The following is a 21,106-nucleotide window of genomic DNA, read 5'->3' on the forward strand; positions in this document are numbered from 1 at the left end:
CTCACTCGGCGGTGACAGCCAGGTCATGTCGCTTCCTAGAAGCTATAGAGGGAGGGTTTTTCACACAGAGTGTCCGAGAGGTGAAGAGGGTGGGAAACATCCTTGACTTGGTCTTGACCAACAGGGAGGAGCTGATAGATTGGGTACAGATCAGGGGAGCTCTGGATGCGAGTGATCACTCCATCCTTTGCTTTGAGATCAGGGGACTGGGGACGTGCAGCAGGTCGAGCACTAGAAGCTGGGACTTCAAGAGGGCCAACTTTGGCCAACTGAAGGCCAGACTGAGGAAAGTCTCCTGGGATAGGTTACTGGAAGGTAAGTGAGTTGAGGAGGGGTGGATAGCACTCAAAAGGGAGGCGCAAGCCTTGACGATACCTCTAGTCAGTAAGGTGGGGAGGCGGAGGAGAGTGCTGCCATGGATGCGAAAGGAGGTGGTTAGAGGGATTAGACGAAAGAGGAACCTCTATAGGAAATGGGTACTGGGGGAAATAGACAAAAGGGTATACCGGGAGGAGGAGGCCCATTGCAGAAGGATTCTTCGCAAGGCTAAGGCTGATTACGAGCTGAGACTTGCCAAGAATATCAAGAGCAACAAAAAGGGCTTCTTTCAGCATGTAAATTGGAAGAGAAAGGGTCCCAAGTTTCAAAAAGGGTAGTAGAAAGGACAGGGGAAATTATAGACCAGTTACCCTTATGTCCATTGTAGGAAAAACAATGGAAAGGCTCATAATAGAGAGAGATCTAGTGATGCTAGATAGGGAAGGGAGGCTGACAGCCACACAACACGGCTTCCGCAAAAACAGGTCCTGCCAGACAAACCTTGTGGAATTCTATGACAAGGTTTCAAGATGGCTAGATGGAAGGGATGCAGTGGATGTGGTATATCTGGATTTCAGCAAGGCCTTTGACAAAGTGCCCCATGATATCCTGGTGGAAAAACTGAGGAGCTTTGGGATACACCAAAGTACTTTCCAGTGGATTAGGGCATGGTTGACTGACCGAAAGCAGAAAGTAACCATTAGCGAGGAATCATCGGGATGGCAGCCAGTGACAAGCGGGGTCCCCCAGGGCTCTGTCCTGGGGCCGATCCTGTTTAATCTTTTCATTAACGACATGGAAGAAGGGGTGAACAGTCTGCTGATCAAATTTGCAGACGACACTAAAACTGGAGCAGTGGCCACAACTGAGGAGCAGGTACTCCAGATCCAAAAGGATCTGGACAGACTATGGAAGTGGGCAGGCGACAACAGGATGGCATTCAATGTAGATAAGTGTAAGGTCTTGCACTTGGGGCATAGGAATAGCTGTCATAAGTACAGGTTAGGTGATAAGTGGCTGGAGAGCAGCACTTGTGAAAGGGACCTCGGGGTACTGGTTGACTGCAGACTAAACATGAGTCAGCAGTGTGATGCGGTGGTCAAGAGGGCAAACACCATCCTTGGTTGCATAGCCAGAAGTGTGGCTTCTAGATCAAGAGAGGTATTACTACCACTCTACACGACTCTGGTGCGCCCGCAACTGGAGTACTGTGCTCAGTTTTGGGCCCCTCATTACAGAAAGGATATAGCTAGGTTGGAGTCAGTGCAGCGCAGGGCCACAAGGTTGGTGGCCGGTTTGCAGGGGATGCCGTATGAGGCGAGACTGAGGGAACTGGGTCTCTTCAACCTGGAGAAGAGGAAAGTCAGAGGGGATATGTTGGCGATATATAGGGGATGTCACATGGAGAAGGGTAGAGACCTGTTCTCCCCTGCAGAGGAAGGCAAGATGCGCTCCAGTGGAGCAAAGCTCAGGGAGCCAAGGTTCCATTTGGATGCCAGGAAGCACTTCCTGGCAGTCAGGAAGCCGAGGGTGTGGAATGGGCTTCCACGAGTGGTCGTTGAGGCCCCATCGGTGCGGGTGTTCAAGGATAGGCTGGACGTCCACATGGTGGGCATGTCGTGAGCGGAGCTGGCTGGTGCCGGAGGTCAGACTAGATGGCCCGGGAGGCCCCTTCTGACTCGCTCTGTTTCTATGTTTCTATTCCATGCATAGGAATAGGGGGCCAGTGCACTCCGTCTGACTTGTCTCTTTCTGATGCATGTGATGGCCAGGCTGGATGTACCACAATGAGCCAGGAGGCAAATTAGCAACTAGAAACTGCCAACCCTTTCCTTGGCTATCTCTCAGGCTCTCTGCCACAGGCTACACATGCCAAGAGAGTGGCAACGTTCTGGGTTTGTTCTCCAGCACATCAGAAGAAGAAGCAGAGCAGCCTTTTCACAAGATAGCATTTTTATAGGCACACAGGAAGGCACTTGGCATCACTGAGGTCCAGGGCCCTCTCTTGCTGATAACTCACAAAGCATAAAGCTGTTTTTCCTGGTTAAAGACAGAGTTTCATATTGTAATCATCCTATCTGATACATGTCAATATGTCTATTTCAAAATTAGAATCTTTGAGTGATTTTTTTCTTCACCTTCCTAACTAAAGTTGTCCTTTCCCTGTGGAGAGCACTGATGCCCATATATCCAGGAAATACACTAATTTTGGTATTTGTAGCCTTTATCAGTCTCAGAAACACTTATTTCTTCCTCAAATTACATTTTCTTCCCAGGAATAGCTACAGTATCATATAACCAACCAGATTTAGCTATACGATAATCTCACTGAGGGAAAAGGAAGCTGATTCAAAGCAAAGGAAATTCATCTCATATCTAACAAGCTTCATTTGCCCATAGCGTAGGGGTCGTGTAGTTAAATATCGCTGGCTGACCATGAGTCTTACTAGGAAGAGGGGCGATACAGCTAACAAAAAGGCTTTCATGTGCCAGCAAAGAGGCGTCAAAATTCTTCCTTGTGAAGCGTGTTTCAGATAACAGTTTGAGTCCTCCAAGTCTTTTCTTTCACTTAAAAAATGATCTGGCCTTTATAAGTTGCAATCTTTTGCAGTGCCATATGAAAGATTAAATCTGAAATGGTTTCCTTTTACTTCCAGTAATGTTTAAATTTTAAAATGTTCACAGCACCTTTAATTTCATCATGGAATCTTGGCATAACTTGTCACCTCGTGCTGCAGAAACCTCGTCTATCCCAATGAGTTTTGCCTTGTATCGAACACCGTCTCCTTTAAACCTTTTTATTAAAGTGGCTTCACTGCGATCCTGACCTGGAAAGAAAGAGAAGCAAGCTGAAATCCACACAATTGTACCAAAATATTTAAAAGTTAAACGTTTGTAGAAAAGTTAAAAGTGTGTTCATCTAAATATTTTAAGGTAAGTTAACATATTTAACGCACAAAATATTCCAGAATTCTGCAGAATACATTCTATGGATTTTATGGTATATGTTTATTTGTAAATTATGCAGAAATTTTAATAGGTCCTGGTTTGTTTGTTTTTTTAATTGTTGACTGTTTACTTATGTATTTGTTTAGGAAATTTATAGGCCGTCCATCACTGTCGTCTCTAGACAGCTTACAGAATTATTCTAAATCCTAAACAAAATAAATTAGCAATTCCATGAACTGAGCATAAAACTGAAATATTTAAAAGAAATTAAATAAATCATACACAATTAAAATTGGTTGATGTTAAAATATTGATCAAATAAAAAGGTCTTCAAATTGTGTGTGTGTGTGTGTGTGTGTTCTATATGGTTTTATATTAATGTTGTGGTATTGTATTTTTAATCTTGGTCCACTTTCCAGTAAGCTTTAGCTACTGGGTAGTAGAGAAACACAATATATGAAATGAAACAATATCATTTATACTGTATTATTTTAGTACATACCATATTTCTCAAACACCACAATTACTTTCCAATGTGCAATTTGTTCTGAGGATGGAATTTTCCAATAAAATGTTATCAACTGTACTCTGCCTGCAGTTGTTAGGTGATACTTTCAGTATACCAGCTAGTGGAGGCAATGGGGAGTTTATAGTCTCTCCGTGACCAGAAGACTGATGTGGGCTCTTCATTAGGCATCCCAATGTGGAACTACTGATAACATTATCAAAAACCATTGCCTAAGCATTCTCAGCACACTTCCTGCACATGCCATAAAGGCAAACAAAATAACAAGCACAACATTTTGTTGTCTAAGAGGTAAATACGTCCCTGGTGGCACCAGCATATTGGTGCCTTAGATTAACAAGAAGTGTGACCCAGAATGCTTTGCCATGGTACAGAGGTTGTTGGAGTGGCACTTCCAAACAGTACTGGGAATGTGGCTATACTGAAAGCTGAGGTTGGCAGATGCATGGGATGCTGCTGGTTTAGTTAGGATTCTGTCCAATTAGAAGTACAAGGTTTGTAGTGGCACCACTACTGTCAGCCCCCTCATGCTTGGACTTTGGAAGTGGTGGCAATAAGGAGGCAGCTTGGTGAGAAGACCAATGAGTTTCTTGATGGATCCATGAAAACCATTGACTATATAACATCTTTGCCCACACAGTAACTTCTTTCAGGATGAAAACAGAGGCCCTGTCAAGAACATGTAGACAAAGGGCTGGGATTAAGTTCTATTAAGCTCCAGAACTGAAACACCTTTACATCCAGTTAGTGGTACTGATCCCTTCTATGTGCTGTTATCTCAAGGTAACATCTCATGTAATGTAATCCTAACTTTACTGAAATGTTTTATGTGAATTGGAGATTTTAGACCTTGGCCTCTTCAAACATGCACACTTGTAGAATCATTACAATATGCATTCTTTGCTTTCAAAGAAACAAAAGAAGAAGTAAAAGCTGTGAAGTAAAACCTGTGGTTACACCCTTCCAAAGATTTGTGGTCTTTGGAATCACAAGCCAGATCATAGCCTGGAATCCATCTTTACCAGGCGGGAAGCAGCCTTTCCAGATAATGGGCAATTTGAGAAACTGTTTCAGGCACCACTGCAAAATGGTTGCCATGGGAGATGTGGCAAAAGACAGGTAACCTGCTCGAAAGCCCAGACTGTAGTTTCCAGCCTTCAAAGAAACCTGTGCCACAGGAATTCTAATTGTCAGTAAGAAAATGTTTTGGTTTGGTTTTGTTCTGTTTGTAAGTGGGAGAGGTAGGACATGCTGGTGGGTACAAGATAGAGGCCCCAGGGTAACATGATACCCTACCCCTGGGATAGATTATTGTTCTTTTGACTCCCACCCAAATTTGACAACTGATATGGCAAAAATATTTCATATTTTAAAACATATGCACTTGATTCTAAAATATAATCTTACTCTGCAGGCTAAATTACTCTCAGTTTGTGCTAGTTATGTACACACGGATCCCACTGAGATCAAAATATCGCAGCTCTGTAACCATTGCTGAACAAGTGCCAAATCTAATGCTCAACAGCAAGACCATTTCAATTTATCAACTTAAGCTGAGTGTTTATACTTTGATTCCTGAAACCCTTTACAGGATCAAGTTCCAAAGTATAAAATGGTTAGAAGTATTTCTTTTAAATGTGAAATCTCAGACTAAGGAAGATCATTTTCATATGTCATAACACTTCTTCTGTCAAGGGCTTCTTCTAGTAGACATTATTTAAATGAAAAATGAAGATATTTGAGCTGAGATGGAAATAGAGCAAAGCAAGTTGCTCACAATTAGGTGCTTCTAGGCAAGGGTAAAACGACATTGCGGCAAGCAGAAAAGTTTATAAGAGGTCTAGACAATGTCATCTTCAGTTTGCAATGGTCCTATGTTTTCTTACTAATTCTTTCAGCTTTTTTCTTACAAGGAAAATAAAAAAAACCATCTAGCAGGATAAGATGGAATAGCTGCACGATGTTTTTTATTGGTAGTGCCAGAAGCCATCCATCTGGAAACACCATTTGTCTATTGTAAACTGCCCAGAGAATTTATGTTGAGGGTTCGTATGCAAATGTCATAAACAAATGACACAAAGTAATCAGCACGTTTTCACAACTTAAATTGTAACTCTCCTAAAAGGAGACTTGCAGTAATGCCATATTTCCCTTCTATGTAAAGCTTGTGATTGCTATGCAATTGTGAATTACAAAATCCTGAACAGTAATAATTCCACATGGCTTCATAATAGTCATGTGTGATAGGTTTAGGAGAAAGCACAGGAGAAAAAAGAAAGAAACAGATAGGCTCAAGTCCAGCCACCAAGAAACTTTCAAGTTCAACCAAAGTCGTCGAGTCAACATTTCACTACATATTCACCAAGTGAGATGTACAACGTATTCTCAGCCCATGTTATTGTTGTTAGTTGCAAAGTTGTGTCCGACCCATCACGACCCCATGGACAACATTCTTCCAGGCCTTCCTGTCGTCCACCATCCCCTGGAGTCCACTCAAGCTCACATCAACTGCTTCAGTGACTCCATCTAGCCACCTCATCCTCTGCCATCCCCTTCTTCTTTTGCCATCTATTGTTCCCAGCATTAGGCTCTTCTCCGGGGAGTCCTTCTTTCTCATTAGGTGGCCAAAGTATTTGAGTTTTTCATCTTCAGTATCTGGCCTTCTAAAGCGCAGTCAGGGTTGATTTCCTCTAGGACTAACCGGTTTGATTGCCTTGTGGTCCAAGGGACTCGCAGGAGTCTCCTCCAGCACCACAATTCAAAGGCCTCAGTTCTTTGGCATTCAGCCTTCCTTATCATCCGGCTTTCACAGCCATACATTGCGACTGGGAAAACCATAGCCTAGACTATACACACTTTTGTTGGCAGGGTGATGTCTCTGCATTTTAGTATGCTGTCTAGATTTGCCGTGGCTTTCCGCCCAAGGAGCACATGTCTTTTAATTTCTTGGCTGTAGCCACCGTCTGCAGCGATCTTGGAACCCAGGAAAATAAAATCTCTCAGCCCATACATACCCAGAAACCACCTAACCACCAAACTACCTATGTTGTCTCTGTTTCGTAACTTTGACATTTGAAAACAACCAACACTCCCAAGTTTTTTTTTAAACTTGCTATAATCCCAAAACTTGTGCTACCACAAACTCCATTCCACAAACAGAAATTTTACACACACATCACCACCACTACCACCAGGACTTGTTTACACATCCTTCATGAACTGGGAAATGGTCCAGTTTGTCTATAACAAGCTTTAACACGTTAATGATTTGCCACACCCATGGATCATTGTTGAATAATCGCCTGGGTTGTTTAGCCCTTAACGAACCCAGCGTTTTGCGTTTACTCATCAGACTCACAAAAAAACGTCCTGCTGGTCATGGGTTGTTGATTAAAACTGGACAAACTGGACATAAGGAGCATATGGAAGGCAGAGCCCTCACTCACTGCCACTTGTGTAGCACAAATCTGAATTCAATGACCCTTAAGGTTACTTTATTGTTAAGCCAAAACAATGCAAGAAGATTTGGTGAGATGACAAACAATTGTTTGCAACCCACCTATTCTTTCTACTGCATCATTCTCTCCCCTGGAATTTTGAACAGGATTCATCAAAAGGTTGTCTTTGTATTCTTAAAAACATCATTTTAGAAAAGACTAATGGCACATGGATGATGAGTCAGAGACTGTAAGTAATGTTTAAATTATGCTGAAGTGAAATGCCAAGCCAGATGTTACTACTAAGTGCTAAAAGCAATAAAGTAACATTTGGAACACTAAGCTTTGAGGGGGGAAATCACATCTGGATGCACAACAATGCTTAACATCATCATTGGGCTATTCTATATGCCATTCATGTGTGTAAACATTTATGTCTCAATTATTTTGTTTGGTACTAAATAAAATCTAATCTGTAAACTCTTCATGTTGACGATTTCCAATTTTTCATTTTTATTATATATAACAAGATAGGCATCACCAAAGTATATTTTTCTGTGTCCTTGTTGTAATGCCCTGAAGCTTATTTCTTGCAGGCCTAAGCAAATGGTGGAGGCAGGGTTGAGGAAGATATCAGGGTTCAGAGATACAAGGCACTTGTGTGGAAATCTTAGGTACACTGAATATCATGCTTCTGAATATTTTTCTTTTACTGCATATGTATTGTCCAGATTTTGTGCAATTTGCTGAAGAAATCGTGTTAGAGCAGAATAAGCAACATTTGACTATGTACATTGCTGGAGCTCTTTGTTTCTTTAAAACAAAAAGAGTTTGCTTGTAAACTAGGACTTGTGGTTTGTAGCTCAGAAAGATTTGCTCTTCCCTATGTGACATGGGGGAATCTCACTAGTGCTTTTTCTATTTATAAGAAAATATTATGGGCAATCATTGTATTTATGGAAAAAGCATTTACTACTTCTGAGCACATGCTAGTGAAACATAGTAGAGTTTCCATCATATTGAAAGCAGTATCTTGTGTCACACATAAAAGTAATTCCAGGAGTAGTAGTAGGTGCTGGAAAGGAGATGTGTGCTGGGAAATGGCCCTTGAAGTTTCATTTATGAGCAAGTTTCCTGCTGCAAAGGAGCAGATATTTTTATTTTACTAAGTCACAGCTCTTTTCCAAAATATAAGTTGCATGCTGAGTTTTGCAGAAATAAGCCCCACTGATGATAATTTGATTGACTTCTGAGTACACATGTACATTGAAGAGGTTCATCTAGTTGCTTCTTACAGATGGTGACGCTTTTCTTCTTTCCCCATAACTTCATCTCAACTCTAGGAGACACTGAAATATATACTGTGGAAGAAGCAGAACATATAAAAAGTCATGATGTTACTGGTCTGAAGGGGTCTGCAATATAATGGCAGAAGTACTTTGAGGAGGTTGGTTTAGAATTTGCATCATGTGACATGCCAGGAATTACAGTGCTGGTAATAATACATAAGGTAGATTTTCCACCCCATGATCTCTCAAGAACTCCACAGTGGTTCCTTGTTTAGAAGCTAAAAGAGGGACAGCTGGTGGGAAGAAGCACCATATCCCAGGGACAGTGAGAGGAAGTGCTGCCGGTAGTCTACAATTTATGTGAATAAATGTCCCATTCACATACACCCAACACTCATATCGCTGTGTCTGTCCATAAATACATAGCAGAAAGCAAGAAATCGAAGTAGTATAAATGAAGAAAACTGAAGGATGAAAAAAGGATCTGAATCAAACCTTTTCTCAGGCCAGGCAAGCCGTTTCTGTATTCTAGCTAAGGAAATGCACTAACAAAAAAGTTACAAAATGTATAGAATCTTCTTCAACTCGGATGTTAAATGAAAATTGCAAAAAAGTAGGCATGGTGGAAAAGCTTCCATATGGGCAATAGCATGATTTCAGAAGCATGAAGTACTTTCAGAATTAGAGGAGTAATTTCCTTCTCATGGCTTATAAGATTGTATGTAAAGGATCAGATCCACCGTACAAGTTTGTACTGAGCCCAAGAAAACAAAACATGATAATCTAGACAGAGATCCAGCTTACCTGCCACCGTAACTCTAGCTTATTATTTGTAATATGATCACAAATGCTACCCAATGGATGCCTGCTGCAATGTGGACACCTGGATCTCTGCTTGTCTTCACTCTAGCCTCTTCCCCACCCCCAGTGATCAGCCGCATAAGGTACATCAGAGAAATAAGAAGAACCAGAATCGAACAGTCTGTGTCAGATTCAGTCTATCAAAATGTAAGCCAGGTACTACTGATAAAAGAGAATGTAGTTAATCAGACCAAGGTCTCTTACACAGAGGTGTTCAAGCAGGAAACAAGTTCTGCATGCAGGATGGAGCAAGGGTCAAAGACAGATGTGGCTCCAGCAACTCCTGTAAGCCTTTGCTGAATTTTTACCCTACAGCTCCACACAAGAGCCACCTACAATTACTCATTTTGATTGGAGACAGCCCTCCTTACGAGGCATACCCTCTGCTCCTCTGCAGCCTGGAACGTCACTGAAGTTCTCTGAGTTGAGCCTGGCTCATCCAGTGCTGATCTTCCCTGGGACACGTGGGCAGTGCTCATCCTCAAATACTCCTTCTTCCTGAGGAGCTGAGACCTTGGTGGCCTCCTTGAAGAAGCCAGATACCTCCTGGATGCTATCTTCTGTTGGGACTTCTAGCCCTTTCTCCTCAGAGGAGTCTTCTGGTGAAGCATGGCAGTTTCTTCCCTGACAAGCAAGAGGAGTAGCCCTTAATTTGTTCTTAGTGAGGGAAGAGGCAAACCAGAGGTGTGGGTTCATGTGTTACACTAAGCAAACCATGTACCAAAGTTCTGAGAGTTTCTTCAGTTACTGTAGATGGCAGTAGGGATGATCTGACATTTATAAACATGCTACTTATAGCAATTAGGAACCCTGATTTATGATGATTTGCGAATCCTTCCACAACCTATGCTGTTTTCCCATTTCAACAACTAGATATAGTTCTTATCTGCAAATTCTATGTCACAGATGTATTTATATCTATTTTTAAATAGAAGGGCTGTTCAGTAAAAATAGCATTTGTATACTGTATCCTAATGGTTGGCATCGTGGCCTGCCAAGAGCCCCAGTGCTAACTTATGTCATTAGCAGAACAGATGGATTTTAGAGAAGGACTTGGAAACAAAAATGACAATTTCATTTTACAAATGAAATAATTCTTCTATTCACACAACTCCGAGATTAAATGCTGCAAGTATAGAAGATTATTGTTGTGGTGCCCATCACTTTCCTGACTCAAGAAAGAAACATAGTTTATTCACTACAGACAGATGTAGAGAAGATGTCCAGTTTATATTTTGCTAGATCAGATTCTGAGCGCGAGGGGGATGAGCAGGAATTAGCAGAGCCTCTACATGGTCAAGGCCACCATGCAGGAGCGAGAGTACCAAACCTTTTGGGAGCGGAAAGGAGGTACTACAGAACAGGTAAGGGTAGAGATCAAGCAGGAATTTCTAGACCCTGTCAGGAAGTGACAGGACAAAAGTGCGGACCCATTAAATAATGCCCACCACTGTTGCCTTCTGGCCCTCAAGCAGTGTGAGCCACTTTGAAGGTGGACTCGAGTCCTTTCTGCAAACAAGGGGAAGAGGGGGATATCCCAGTATGGATTCAACTCTTCACATGGGCAGGCAGTACTTTCATGTATCAAAGGGATTTATACTGTTTGTAGACCTGTAGAGCTCAATAAAGGTAGCAAGGAGGAGGGCTTTTTCTGTGGTGGCACCCAATTGTGGAACACTTTTCAATCAGAGGTTTGTGAGGCAATAAACTCAACTTTATTGAGTTTTAGGCACCTGACAAAAATGCTGGCTTTTCCGACACACCTATGGCACTATTTTGACAACACTGGTTTAATATTAATTTTAATCATGTGTTATTGATTATATATATTGCACTTTATTTTGTCTCTTTATTACAGTTATTTAACTGTACTGTACTATTAATGTTATTTTTAATATTTTATTATAATTGCCACTCAGAAAGCATTATGTTGAAGGATGGTTTTTATACAAATTTACTAAACAAATAAAAGCTTATACTTCTAAAGTTTCATTTAAGTCTTCTGGAGAGAGAAAAGGGCAGGAAGACACGTGCTTCCAACAGCAAATTAATCTCAACCAGGTTGCTGCGTCTACACATCACCACTATATGGTAACCACAGTTCACTTCCCCCCACTTCAGCTTTCAGTCAGACGATCGGCTCATGGTGGTTGGTCTCCTCTCTCTTACCACCCAACTGGATGCAGGGAAATCCGATGAGCAGATCCCCAGTTGCCCAGCGGCCGACCTTCTCCACCCACTACTGCCAGCAGGACCAGGCAGGGAAGAAGGTCAGCCACTGGGGACAGTGCCTGGCATGGGTTCTCCTAGTGGCTCTTTCCCATGCCACTATGGACAGGGAAGGCACATGCACTCCCGGCACATGCCATCTGCTGTGACCAACCTCTTTTCTACCTGCTGCTGCTGGTGGAGGCTGGCATTGCTTGCACAGAGCACAGGGCTGAGCATGCCCACCAATGCTAGGAGTGCTCACGAGCAATTCAGACTCAGCCCATGCAGGGCAGGGCAGGGCAGGGCAGCGTCCGGGCAGCTGACAGATCCCCACTTTTCCCCACTTGCACATCCCTAGTTGCTAATGTTCTTGTGTTATGCTTTTTAAGGTTTTACTGTACTTGTATTTTCATACTTGTGTTTGGTTTGCTGTTTTGGTCCAAAACAGCGGCCTAAAATATTTAAGTAAAGAAAAATGAGATTCTCAGGTCTATTCTCACCCACATCCCTACATACAGTAGACAGTAGGGGTGAAACTTACCCTTGCATGCACAGGCCTTTTCCCATTAGAGACATGGGTTCTGTGTTGCACAGTGATGGGTATCTCACATCCAGTGAATGCAGACCACACATTATAAGCCTGGTCTTTTACTGGGAGGTAGGGATTTGTAAGCCTGAGACTCACAAGCTCTCTGCTCATATCTAGGAAAAATCAGAATGATTAACACCTGTATAGGCCCCAGATAACACCTGTTTTCTTTATATATGTTGGCATGTAAAGTTAATATATTGAATGAGGTTCCTGTGTGTGATTTAGAAGCTCCATCTATAATATATTGCTGGATTATAATTTATTGCAATATTGCATGAGATGGGAAAAGGGTAGGAATATCATTAAGCTGAACAACAAATTTAGAATGGTATGCAGGAAGTCCAGGGTAGAATTAATTGGCCAGCTTTCTATTCCCTGTAGATCTGTCCAGTCTTACTCAGCTTTTCAGTCCTGTGATTTATATTCTCTTTGCTTGCTTCTATAGATTCCTTCCCTCCCCCTCGCTGTTCTCTTACACACCAAGATAATTTACCCTTGTGACTGTTTATGTCCAGCTGTGCTTTCCTGAATGATGCCAATCTTCTTTGAAAGTTTTCAAAAGAATGCAAAATATCTTTCAGATCTCAAATGATTACCTGCCTAAAGACCACATGTATTTGCCCCAAATCAGAACTGTATCAAGTCAACATGCTTTTCAAGCTCACACCATTGCTGAATTCACAACTCTCCATTACTGCTGTTATAAGTAATTCTACAAAACTACACAATGTATTCAAACAGCTGTATATTTAAGCTTGGCTAATTAAAATGTGAATTTGTATGCAAGTACAGGTGTTTGCAAAGACCTTATCATAAAAGCAATTTAAGAAACATGAAAACTTTGCCACTAACATTTAATTTCGCAGAAGCGTGGTTCTTCTTTAAGACATACATGTGCCATATGGAAAAATTTCTCCTTTGTGACTGGAAGTGATACAGCTTGCTGTTGAATTAGAACATCACACCTGGACGTCTTTATCCTTTTCAGTCAAGTGATAAATCTTCAGAGCTTTTGATGTTACCTGCATTTTTATATTGGTATCTCAAGCAGAGGGAACTCCCTTACCATTTTCTGTTTTGCTCAGCTCCAAAAGTGTATTTCTTTCTACACCATGAGCAATGCAAGTTACACTTAGGGCAGAATTGTATGCATTCTGTCTAAACACTTTATAATGTCAGAGGTGGTCTTGTGATACCAAAGAAGAGTATTGCAGAAATCAATAACAAAGGAAACAAGCAATGTTAGAATACTGATTATAAGGGGGAAATGAGCTAAATTTTACAAAATGGATTCCAAACTGAATAGCTCCACCCCACAATCAAAAAATGAAATTGGATACTTCTGCTTATGAGCCATTAACCTGGAGTGTCTGATGTTTCTCAATTTGTCCGTCCTCTTAACCTGATACCGTATAATTCTTCCAATGGTGCAGGGTCTTTTCCACAACATTTGAAACTGTCTGATTCTTAGTGACTTCCTAATTTATATCTGGGTTTGATGGTCTTGGCAATCTAGCTGACAATTCTAACTTCTCTTCTTCCATTTCTGAATCAGAATCCACATCAACAATCTTTAAAGACTATATTATTGGAGAAATGGACACAGTCCCTACAGTCTGTATTGCCTGAAATGTTTTGCAGCTGCTTTATTTCACTACTTCTCTATACTTGAACTTGCATTCTGATTTTAACAGCCGTGATGACCCGGGATGCCTAATGTTCTCACTTGATAGACTGGCTTTGTATTCACACACCTTTTCAGTGCTTTCCTTGTGAGTATTCAGCCCTGGAAACCATTTTAAAGCAGGGATGAGTTCTGCAATATCTGGTGAATATATGGCATCTTTGATTGTTTGCATAAAGATGGGATATAAATGTAATAAAGAAGGAATGATTAAAGTAGCTCATAATAATTCAAATGAATTTGAGCATTTATAAAGAGCTTTTCCCCATAGACGGGACAACGACCAATTCAGGGCGAAGCAGCAGGGCTTCCCAGAAAGATTGCATGGTTCCCTGGAAGATAAGCAAATATGGATGAGTATCTTAGTGATAAAGAGAATGAATGAATGAAATTAGAAAGGGATTCTACGGCTAAATCTCATGGACAGGAAGTTCTGGATAGGAAACGGATTTGGAGTTGTCATGTTTTGTCAAATAGACAAAAGGGTATACCGGGAGGAGGAGGCCCGTTGCAGAAGGATTCTTCGCAAGGCTAAGGCTGATGATGAGCTGAGACTTGCCAAGAATATCAAGAGCAACAAAAAGGGCTTCTTTCAGCATGTAAATAGGAAGAGGAAGGGGAGACAAGTGGTGGGACCACTAAATAAGGAGGAAGGAGATCCAGTGACTGATATGAGGGAACAGGCACAGATGCTAAATGACTATTTTGCCTCTGTGTTCTCCCAAAAGCAGGACGGGGGCTATCCGCATAGGAGATTAGATGAGGCTGGGGACTTAGGGGCACAGATTAGAGTCACCCCCTTGAAGTTGAGGGGCTCCTCAGGGCATTGGACATTACAAAGGCACCAGGCCCTGACGGGTTACACCCTAGAGTACTTAGAGAGTTGGCAGAGGTTCTCTCACGCCCGCTGGCCTCCATTTTTGAGACCTTGTGGAGAACGGGTGAAGTTCCAGAGGACTGGAGGGCGGCATCAGTGGTCCCAATTTTCAAAAAGGGTAGTAGAAAGGACATGGGGAATTATAGACTGGTTAGCTTTACGTCCATTGTAGGAAAAACAATGGAAAGGCTCATAATAGAGAGAGATCAAGTGATGCTACATAGGGAAGGGAGGCTGACAGCCACACAACATGGCTTCCACAAAAACAGGTCCTGCCAGACAAACCTGCCAGAGTTTTGGGATACACAAAAGCACTGTCCAGTGGATTAGGGCATGGTTAACTGACTGAAAGCAGAAGGTAGCCATTAGCAGGGAATCATGGAGATGGCGGCCAGTGACAAGCGGAGTCCCCCAGGGCTCTGCCCTGGGGCCGATCCTGTTTAATCTTTTCATTAACGACATGGAAGAAGGGGTGAACAGTCTGCTGATCAAATTCGCAGACGACACTAAAACTGGAGCAGTGGCCACAACTGAGGAGCAGGTACTCCAGATCCAAAAGGATCTGGACAGACTATGGAAGTGGGCAGGAGACAACCGGATGGCGTTCAATGTGGATAAGTGCAAGGTCTTGCACTTGGGGCATAGGAATAGCTGTCACAGGTACAGGTTAGGTGACAAATGGCTGGAGAGCAGCACTTGTGAAACGGACCTCGGGGTACTGGTTGACTGCAGGCTAAACATGAGTCAGCAGTGTGATGCGGTGGTCAAGAGGGCGAACACCACCCTTGGTTGCATAGGCAGAAGTGTGCCTTATAGATCGAGAGAGGTATTACTACCACTCTACAAGACTCTAGTGCGCCCGCAACTGGAGTACTGTGCTCAGTTTTGGGCCCCTCATTACAGAAAGGATATAGCCAGGTTGGAGTCAGTGCAGCGTAGGGCCACAAGGTTGGTGGCCGGTTTGCAGGGGATGCCGTATGAGGCAAGACTGAGGGAACTGGGTCTCTTCAGCCTGGAGAAGAGGAGACTCAGAGGGGATCTGTTGGCGATATACAGGGGATGTCACATGGAGAAGGGTAGAGACCTGTTCTCCCCTGCAGAGGAAGGCAGGACACGCTCCAATGGAGCAAAGCTCAGGGAGCCAAGGTTCCATTTGGATGCCAGGAAGCACTTCCTGACAGTCAGGACCCCAAGGGTGTGGAATGGGCTTCCACGAGAGGTCGTTGAGGCCCCATCGGTGCGGGTGTTCAAGGACAGGCTGGACGTCCACATGGTGGGCATGTCGTGAACGGAGCCGGCTGGTGCCGGAGGTCAGACTAGATGGCCCGGGATGCCCCTTCTGACTCACTCTGTTTTCTATGTTTCTATGTTCAAACATGAAAGAGCTATTGTTGATTGCAAAAATGGGTTAATTAAGGTATGCTCGATCATTATGTGTAAATGACTAGGGTGATAAGCTTTTCAATCACCATTCATATATTTTTGCACCATGTTACTACTTAGCCTAAAATCTATTGAAAAATCATTCTGCTGGGTACAACTTCTTTGTCATTGGGGAGATATGGGCAAAACAGCAGAGCTCTGAGAGAAAATGTGAGCATTTTTCTATCAATTCCAGCATTTATTTTGAGATATTCCTGATTACGGTGCAAATTGACATATATCATAGAGGGCAGCAGTAGGAATCAGAACATCAGAACCAACAAGAGCCATCATTTCTTCAAAAGATTGGACTAAAATTTTCTTAGCAGCATCCAATAACATAGAGCAATAATCCTTTAAATTGCTATGTTCTTTTATTTAAATATGAGTGCCCCTCAGGGCACAATGTGAATTGCCTTGTTTTAAAGTGTATAATGATATTAGAAGCAAAGTCAATAACATGCCTGAAGCGGTTTAAACTATATAGTATGACTCTGTCTTATCTTTTATCTGAATAAACTGCCCAAACACTATCTATCATCCATTCAGATTGTAAACCTGAGGTGGCATCTTTTTCAAGCTTCAGAGGGATATGATCCAAGGCACACGCTGCCATGCTGTAAACACACTGCATTCTCACGCAGTTGATTAGCATTTTTATAGCACAAGCATGGGGAGAATACTAAACAGTATAGCTAAGAATGACCTCTATGTTGTTTTTAACAACTTAGCAAAAGATTATTAGCCCTCAATAAGGAAAGGAGTGACATGTGAGTTTCTCCATAATTGTCTTCATGGGGACTAGCTAGGCATTTTTCTTTTTGAGCAGTAGAGCATTGATCAGATATAGCAAGCTATTGGCTCTCACCTGCTCATTGTTACAGCCGATAATGTTGACAGTGCTTCCATAAACACTCCAACATTTGATCAGGAGGAGAGCAGTCAGACAGCAAGAATTTAAATCACCTTTCTTCAGGTAAGGTATTCCCAATTTGGACCACAGCCCCATGCATTTATTTAGCAGTATTTAAAAAGTAATTTATTGTTATGGCTCATGCTATGTCTTTAACATAATATGTAGCTATGGTCTTAATTCCTCGATTTTTTTCCAGATGGAAAGGCTCTCAAACAGCCTGATCCTTATCCTTGTCCTTTTCTTGAAACTACGGCTTCCCAATAGGTGGCAATGAAAAAAGTACACAGTATGGCAATTTTTTCTGCTCTGTACATTACATGGACTTTGCTTTTTCACTGTCATTGCACAATGAATTAATGTTTTCATTAAGATATCCACCAGTCAAGGAACATTACTTTTTGGTTAGTTAGCATCAGTTCGGAGGTCTGCGTATAGCTGTGTAGTCAGGATCTTCACTTCTATGTCCATCACTCTACTCTAACTTTCACTTTTTTGGCTATGCTGTCAGAATCCTATTTTGTGCCAATTTGTAATGTATCTGTTTGGTCTGAAATATTGCAGAAAGGGAAAACTTTGCACAAAGGGGGACTCCACATGCCCTTTCTGCCAAAGAATCATTGCATTGGAACAACTGCAAAGGACGACTGTATTGGAACAATTGAATTTAGGGTTGTAAGCCAGCAATGCTTTAATTATAGCAGTGCAAGCACAAATTTGAAAGCTTGCTTGCTTGCTTGCTTGCTTGCTTGCTTATTTATTTATTTATAAAGGTCTCTGTATGTTGGAAAGCCTGTAGATTCAATAGAGCTGTTCTTGAGTCCTCTCTGTGTGTGCAAAAACTAACCTGAGGGAAAGAAAGGGGAAGGCCGAGTAAGAATATGGAAGGTATGCATGGGCTTCCTCACCACCAGAGAAGCTTTGCACAGCCTGCATCCATCTCTCCGTTCAGGTGAAAAGGCTCGCTGGTTCAGAGGTCCATTCTGCACTGGATCATGCCCATTAGCTGGAGTAGCATTAAATAGCTGGCTCTCATTTCTCTTTCTTTACAGCTGCACAACAGCTAATTTACCTCCGAGGATGCTGTGCTTGACTAAGTATGTGGAAACTGCAAAAAGTTGACAGTTTAATCCACTTGTTTTATCAGTATACGTCTACAGATGTACTTTTCTGAGAAAAGGACATCAGTTCTGGGGCCTAAACTTGCATGTTACAGACAAATATATTTAATTAAATTCCAGCTGAAGACTGCTTGCCCTCCTGCTTTATCCAGCCTCTGCTCCTAAACATGCCCTACATGCAGGTCTGTTTCCCTTTTTCTGGGTTCTAAACATGTATTTATGTGAGGCACTATATGGCTGGAAGCAGCAAGCCAATGATTTGGTATAGCGAATTGGCAGGAGGAAAAAAACCGTGCAAAACCTCCTCCTCAAATTTGCCCACTCCTGCCATAGCTTGTCCTGTAAAGGAGGTGGAGCATCAGGACTTGATTGCATGTATTCATATGCAATATGCAACTATTTTGTGAGGCCAATGATGTATCATAACATATTATAAAGAACAGATAGTATGTTATATATATCACAATATATAAATACCGCCTATGGTGAAGAATTTGTATCAACTGAAAACAACCAGTGCTAAATCCCCGAAGTGTATATATGCTAAACCCCCAAAGATGGAAGCAAAAAGATTACAATAATTCTGTAGCAAATAATAAACAATAGGCTCATATTTAGGCTGTTACAATAGAGTAGGCTAAAAACAATAGGGTAGACTCATATTTTTTCACTTTTTTCCTAGACGCAGGAAGCTACACTTTAGCTGTGGTGGACTAGAAGGCTATCAATATTCTCATGGAAGATAAGACTATCAATGCTTACTAAGGATGATGGCTGGACTGGAGACAGTGTACAGTGGTACCTCAGCTCAGAATGCCTCAGTTCATGACCAAATCGGGTCGGGAAAAGAAATTTCCCTGCACGAGCGCATCTGCAATCGAGCCCACCTTTCCTTCACAAACGCGACCACAATCGCTCCCGTTTCCCCCCCCCAGCATGACTGCGATAGCGCCTGATCATGCTCAGGGGGTGGAGTGGGGAGATGGCCATAATCGCGATCACACCCATACAGGGAAGATGGACGCGATCACGGTCATGCTTGGAGGGGAGGGGGATAGCTGCGATCGCCTGTCTTCCCTGCACGAGGACTCTTCCTCCAAACCATAGCCTCCCCCACACCTAGGTTAGTGTACTCTACTGTACTGTACTTTGTTCTTTGTCACTTTGTTTCAAATTTTTGTGATTAAAAAAATGGTTACAGAACCTTATTTACATTGAACCTTATGGGGAAATTTGACTTGGCTCATGACCAATTTGGGTCACAACCAGAGTCCTGGAACGGATTAAGTTCGTGAGCCAAGGTGCCACTGTATTCCTGTCTATCAGATGCTGAGGAACAAGAAAGTGCTATTGCAGACATGTATTTTTTATTAAAGGAGGCTTAAACACCCCCCCCCCAATCATCACCATCATCACTGTCTTCTCAGAATGGGACACTGGGGACAATATAAATGGTGGCTGGGCTGCCAGTACCATTGTGGGCCGTGCTACATACCCCAACAGGAAACATGCAAACTAGAAGGGAAGGAGCTGTATGATACGGCCACTGCCAACAATGATCCCTTGTAATCAACAGCCCAGGAAGAAATTCAGTGAAATGGGCCCCTAGATTTTTGGCCAGAAAACAGGATGGGAAATTTTGGAGGGTCGCATGTGTGTGGCTCTGCAGCCAGAAAAAAATGCTGTGCTGTGAATACTCTGTATGAGTGAGGTACAGGCAAACAGTGTTATACTTGTGCTGTGCATTCTGATGGTGAATGAGGGCTTTTTGTTGCAATGCAGCGGAGAATAAAGGAAATAATAAAACGTGGGGAAAATGGGAATGGATCTGTCTAGGTCCTCTCTCAGCATTTTCTCAATAGTCTTTCCTGATAGTTCAAGAAATTCTGCTTGTTGAGACTGTAGTTTCCCTAGTGCACTGAAAGGTTAGATATGAATGAAAGGTCACTTCCATGTTGAAGAAAGCAGTTTCTGAAGCAGGAACTAGACATTGGACAACTTGTGTTTCTTTCTATGGTGCCAGCATCCTGAGATGGCTGCACCAGAAAACGAGCATACCTAATGGCATCCTGCCACATATGTAAGCCACCCAAAGATCCTACATTTAATCGGGTGGAATAAGCAAGCAAATAAATACAGAACTGTGCCTTGAAGCTAGAACCCTAAGAAGACAGACCATATTCTAAGAGAATCTGGAATACAAACAAAATTATTCAGAAGATGGTCCCATTTAACTTAACAGGGCTCCCAGCTGTGAAGTGAGTTTTATAAACCAGACTATGTACAATTTGGATGATAGTCATATTTCCTGCCACGACCAGCACCATGCCACCGTTAATTTCTCAAGAGTTCTAAAAAGCTAGTCATATGCTAATACGTTCCTCCCCCATTTTCCCCTGCTTAATTAACAGGTATGCTGTTATCTCAGGCAACATCATGATTTTAACAGATTAGTTTAAGCCTTTCTGTCAGCATAGCAACTTATCCAAGGTTACTTCCCCCAGACCTAGTGCAATAACATAACCTAGATCCTTTCCAAACCATAAAATACCTGGCACTTGCCTCACATTGAAGCATAAAGTACATTCAAACACAAAGTGACACTTTATGTCTCTACACATCAACAAAAATCAGCTTGCTGCTCCCAGTAGGTATCTCCTTACTAAAAAAAACCACACTGGGAAATTCCTTACCATGGAGATACCATGTACACTCCGGTGTTTATATTTTTGTGCACATTCTTTTGTTTGGAAGTCACTGAAAATGATTCTGCTCCCATAAAAACTCTGCCTGAACTCCCACTGATTTCAAGAGGATGAGATTTTGTGCCTATAAGTCTCTACTTACACAAATTATCCCAGAACATAGGTACATTTCCATTAGAGCTACGTTTCAAAAAATTACCC

The 21,106-nt window shown here is 42.2% G+C and overlaps 1 protein-coding gene across 4 annotated transcripts in view; it reads right to left on the reverse strand.

Moving 5' to 3' along the window:
* DAB1 (DAB adaptor protein 1) overlaps window positions 1–21,106 on the reverse strand; it is a 204,385-nt gene that overhangs the window by 106,150 nt on the left and 77,129 nt on the right. For all 4 annotated transcript variants that reach the window (XM_044430243.1, XM_044430242.1, XM_044430241.1 and 1 more), the window contains exon 2: window positions 3,007–3,146. In XM_044430243.1, coding sequence (XP_044286178.1) covers window positions 3,007–3,146 — 140 coding nt within the window. The remainder of the gene's footprint in view (window positions 1–3,006; window positions 3,147–21,106) is intronic.

This window comes from Varanus komodoensis, unplaced genomic scaffold, assembly GCF_004798865.1.
Source record: "Varanus komodoensis strain SLA01 unplaced genomic scaffold, ASM479886v1 scaffold20_1, whole genome shotgun sequence".
NCBI classification, from domain to species: domain Eukaryota; kingdom Metazoa; phylum Chordata; class Lepidosauria; order Squamata; family Varanidae; genus Varanus; species Varanus komodoensis.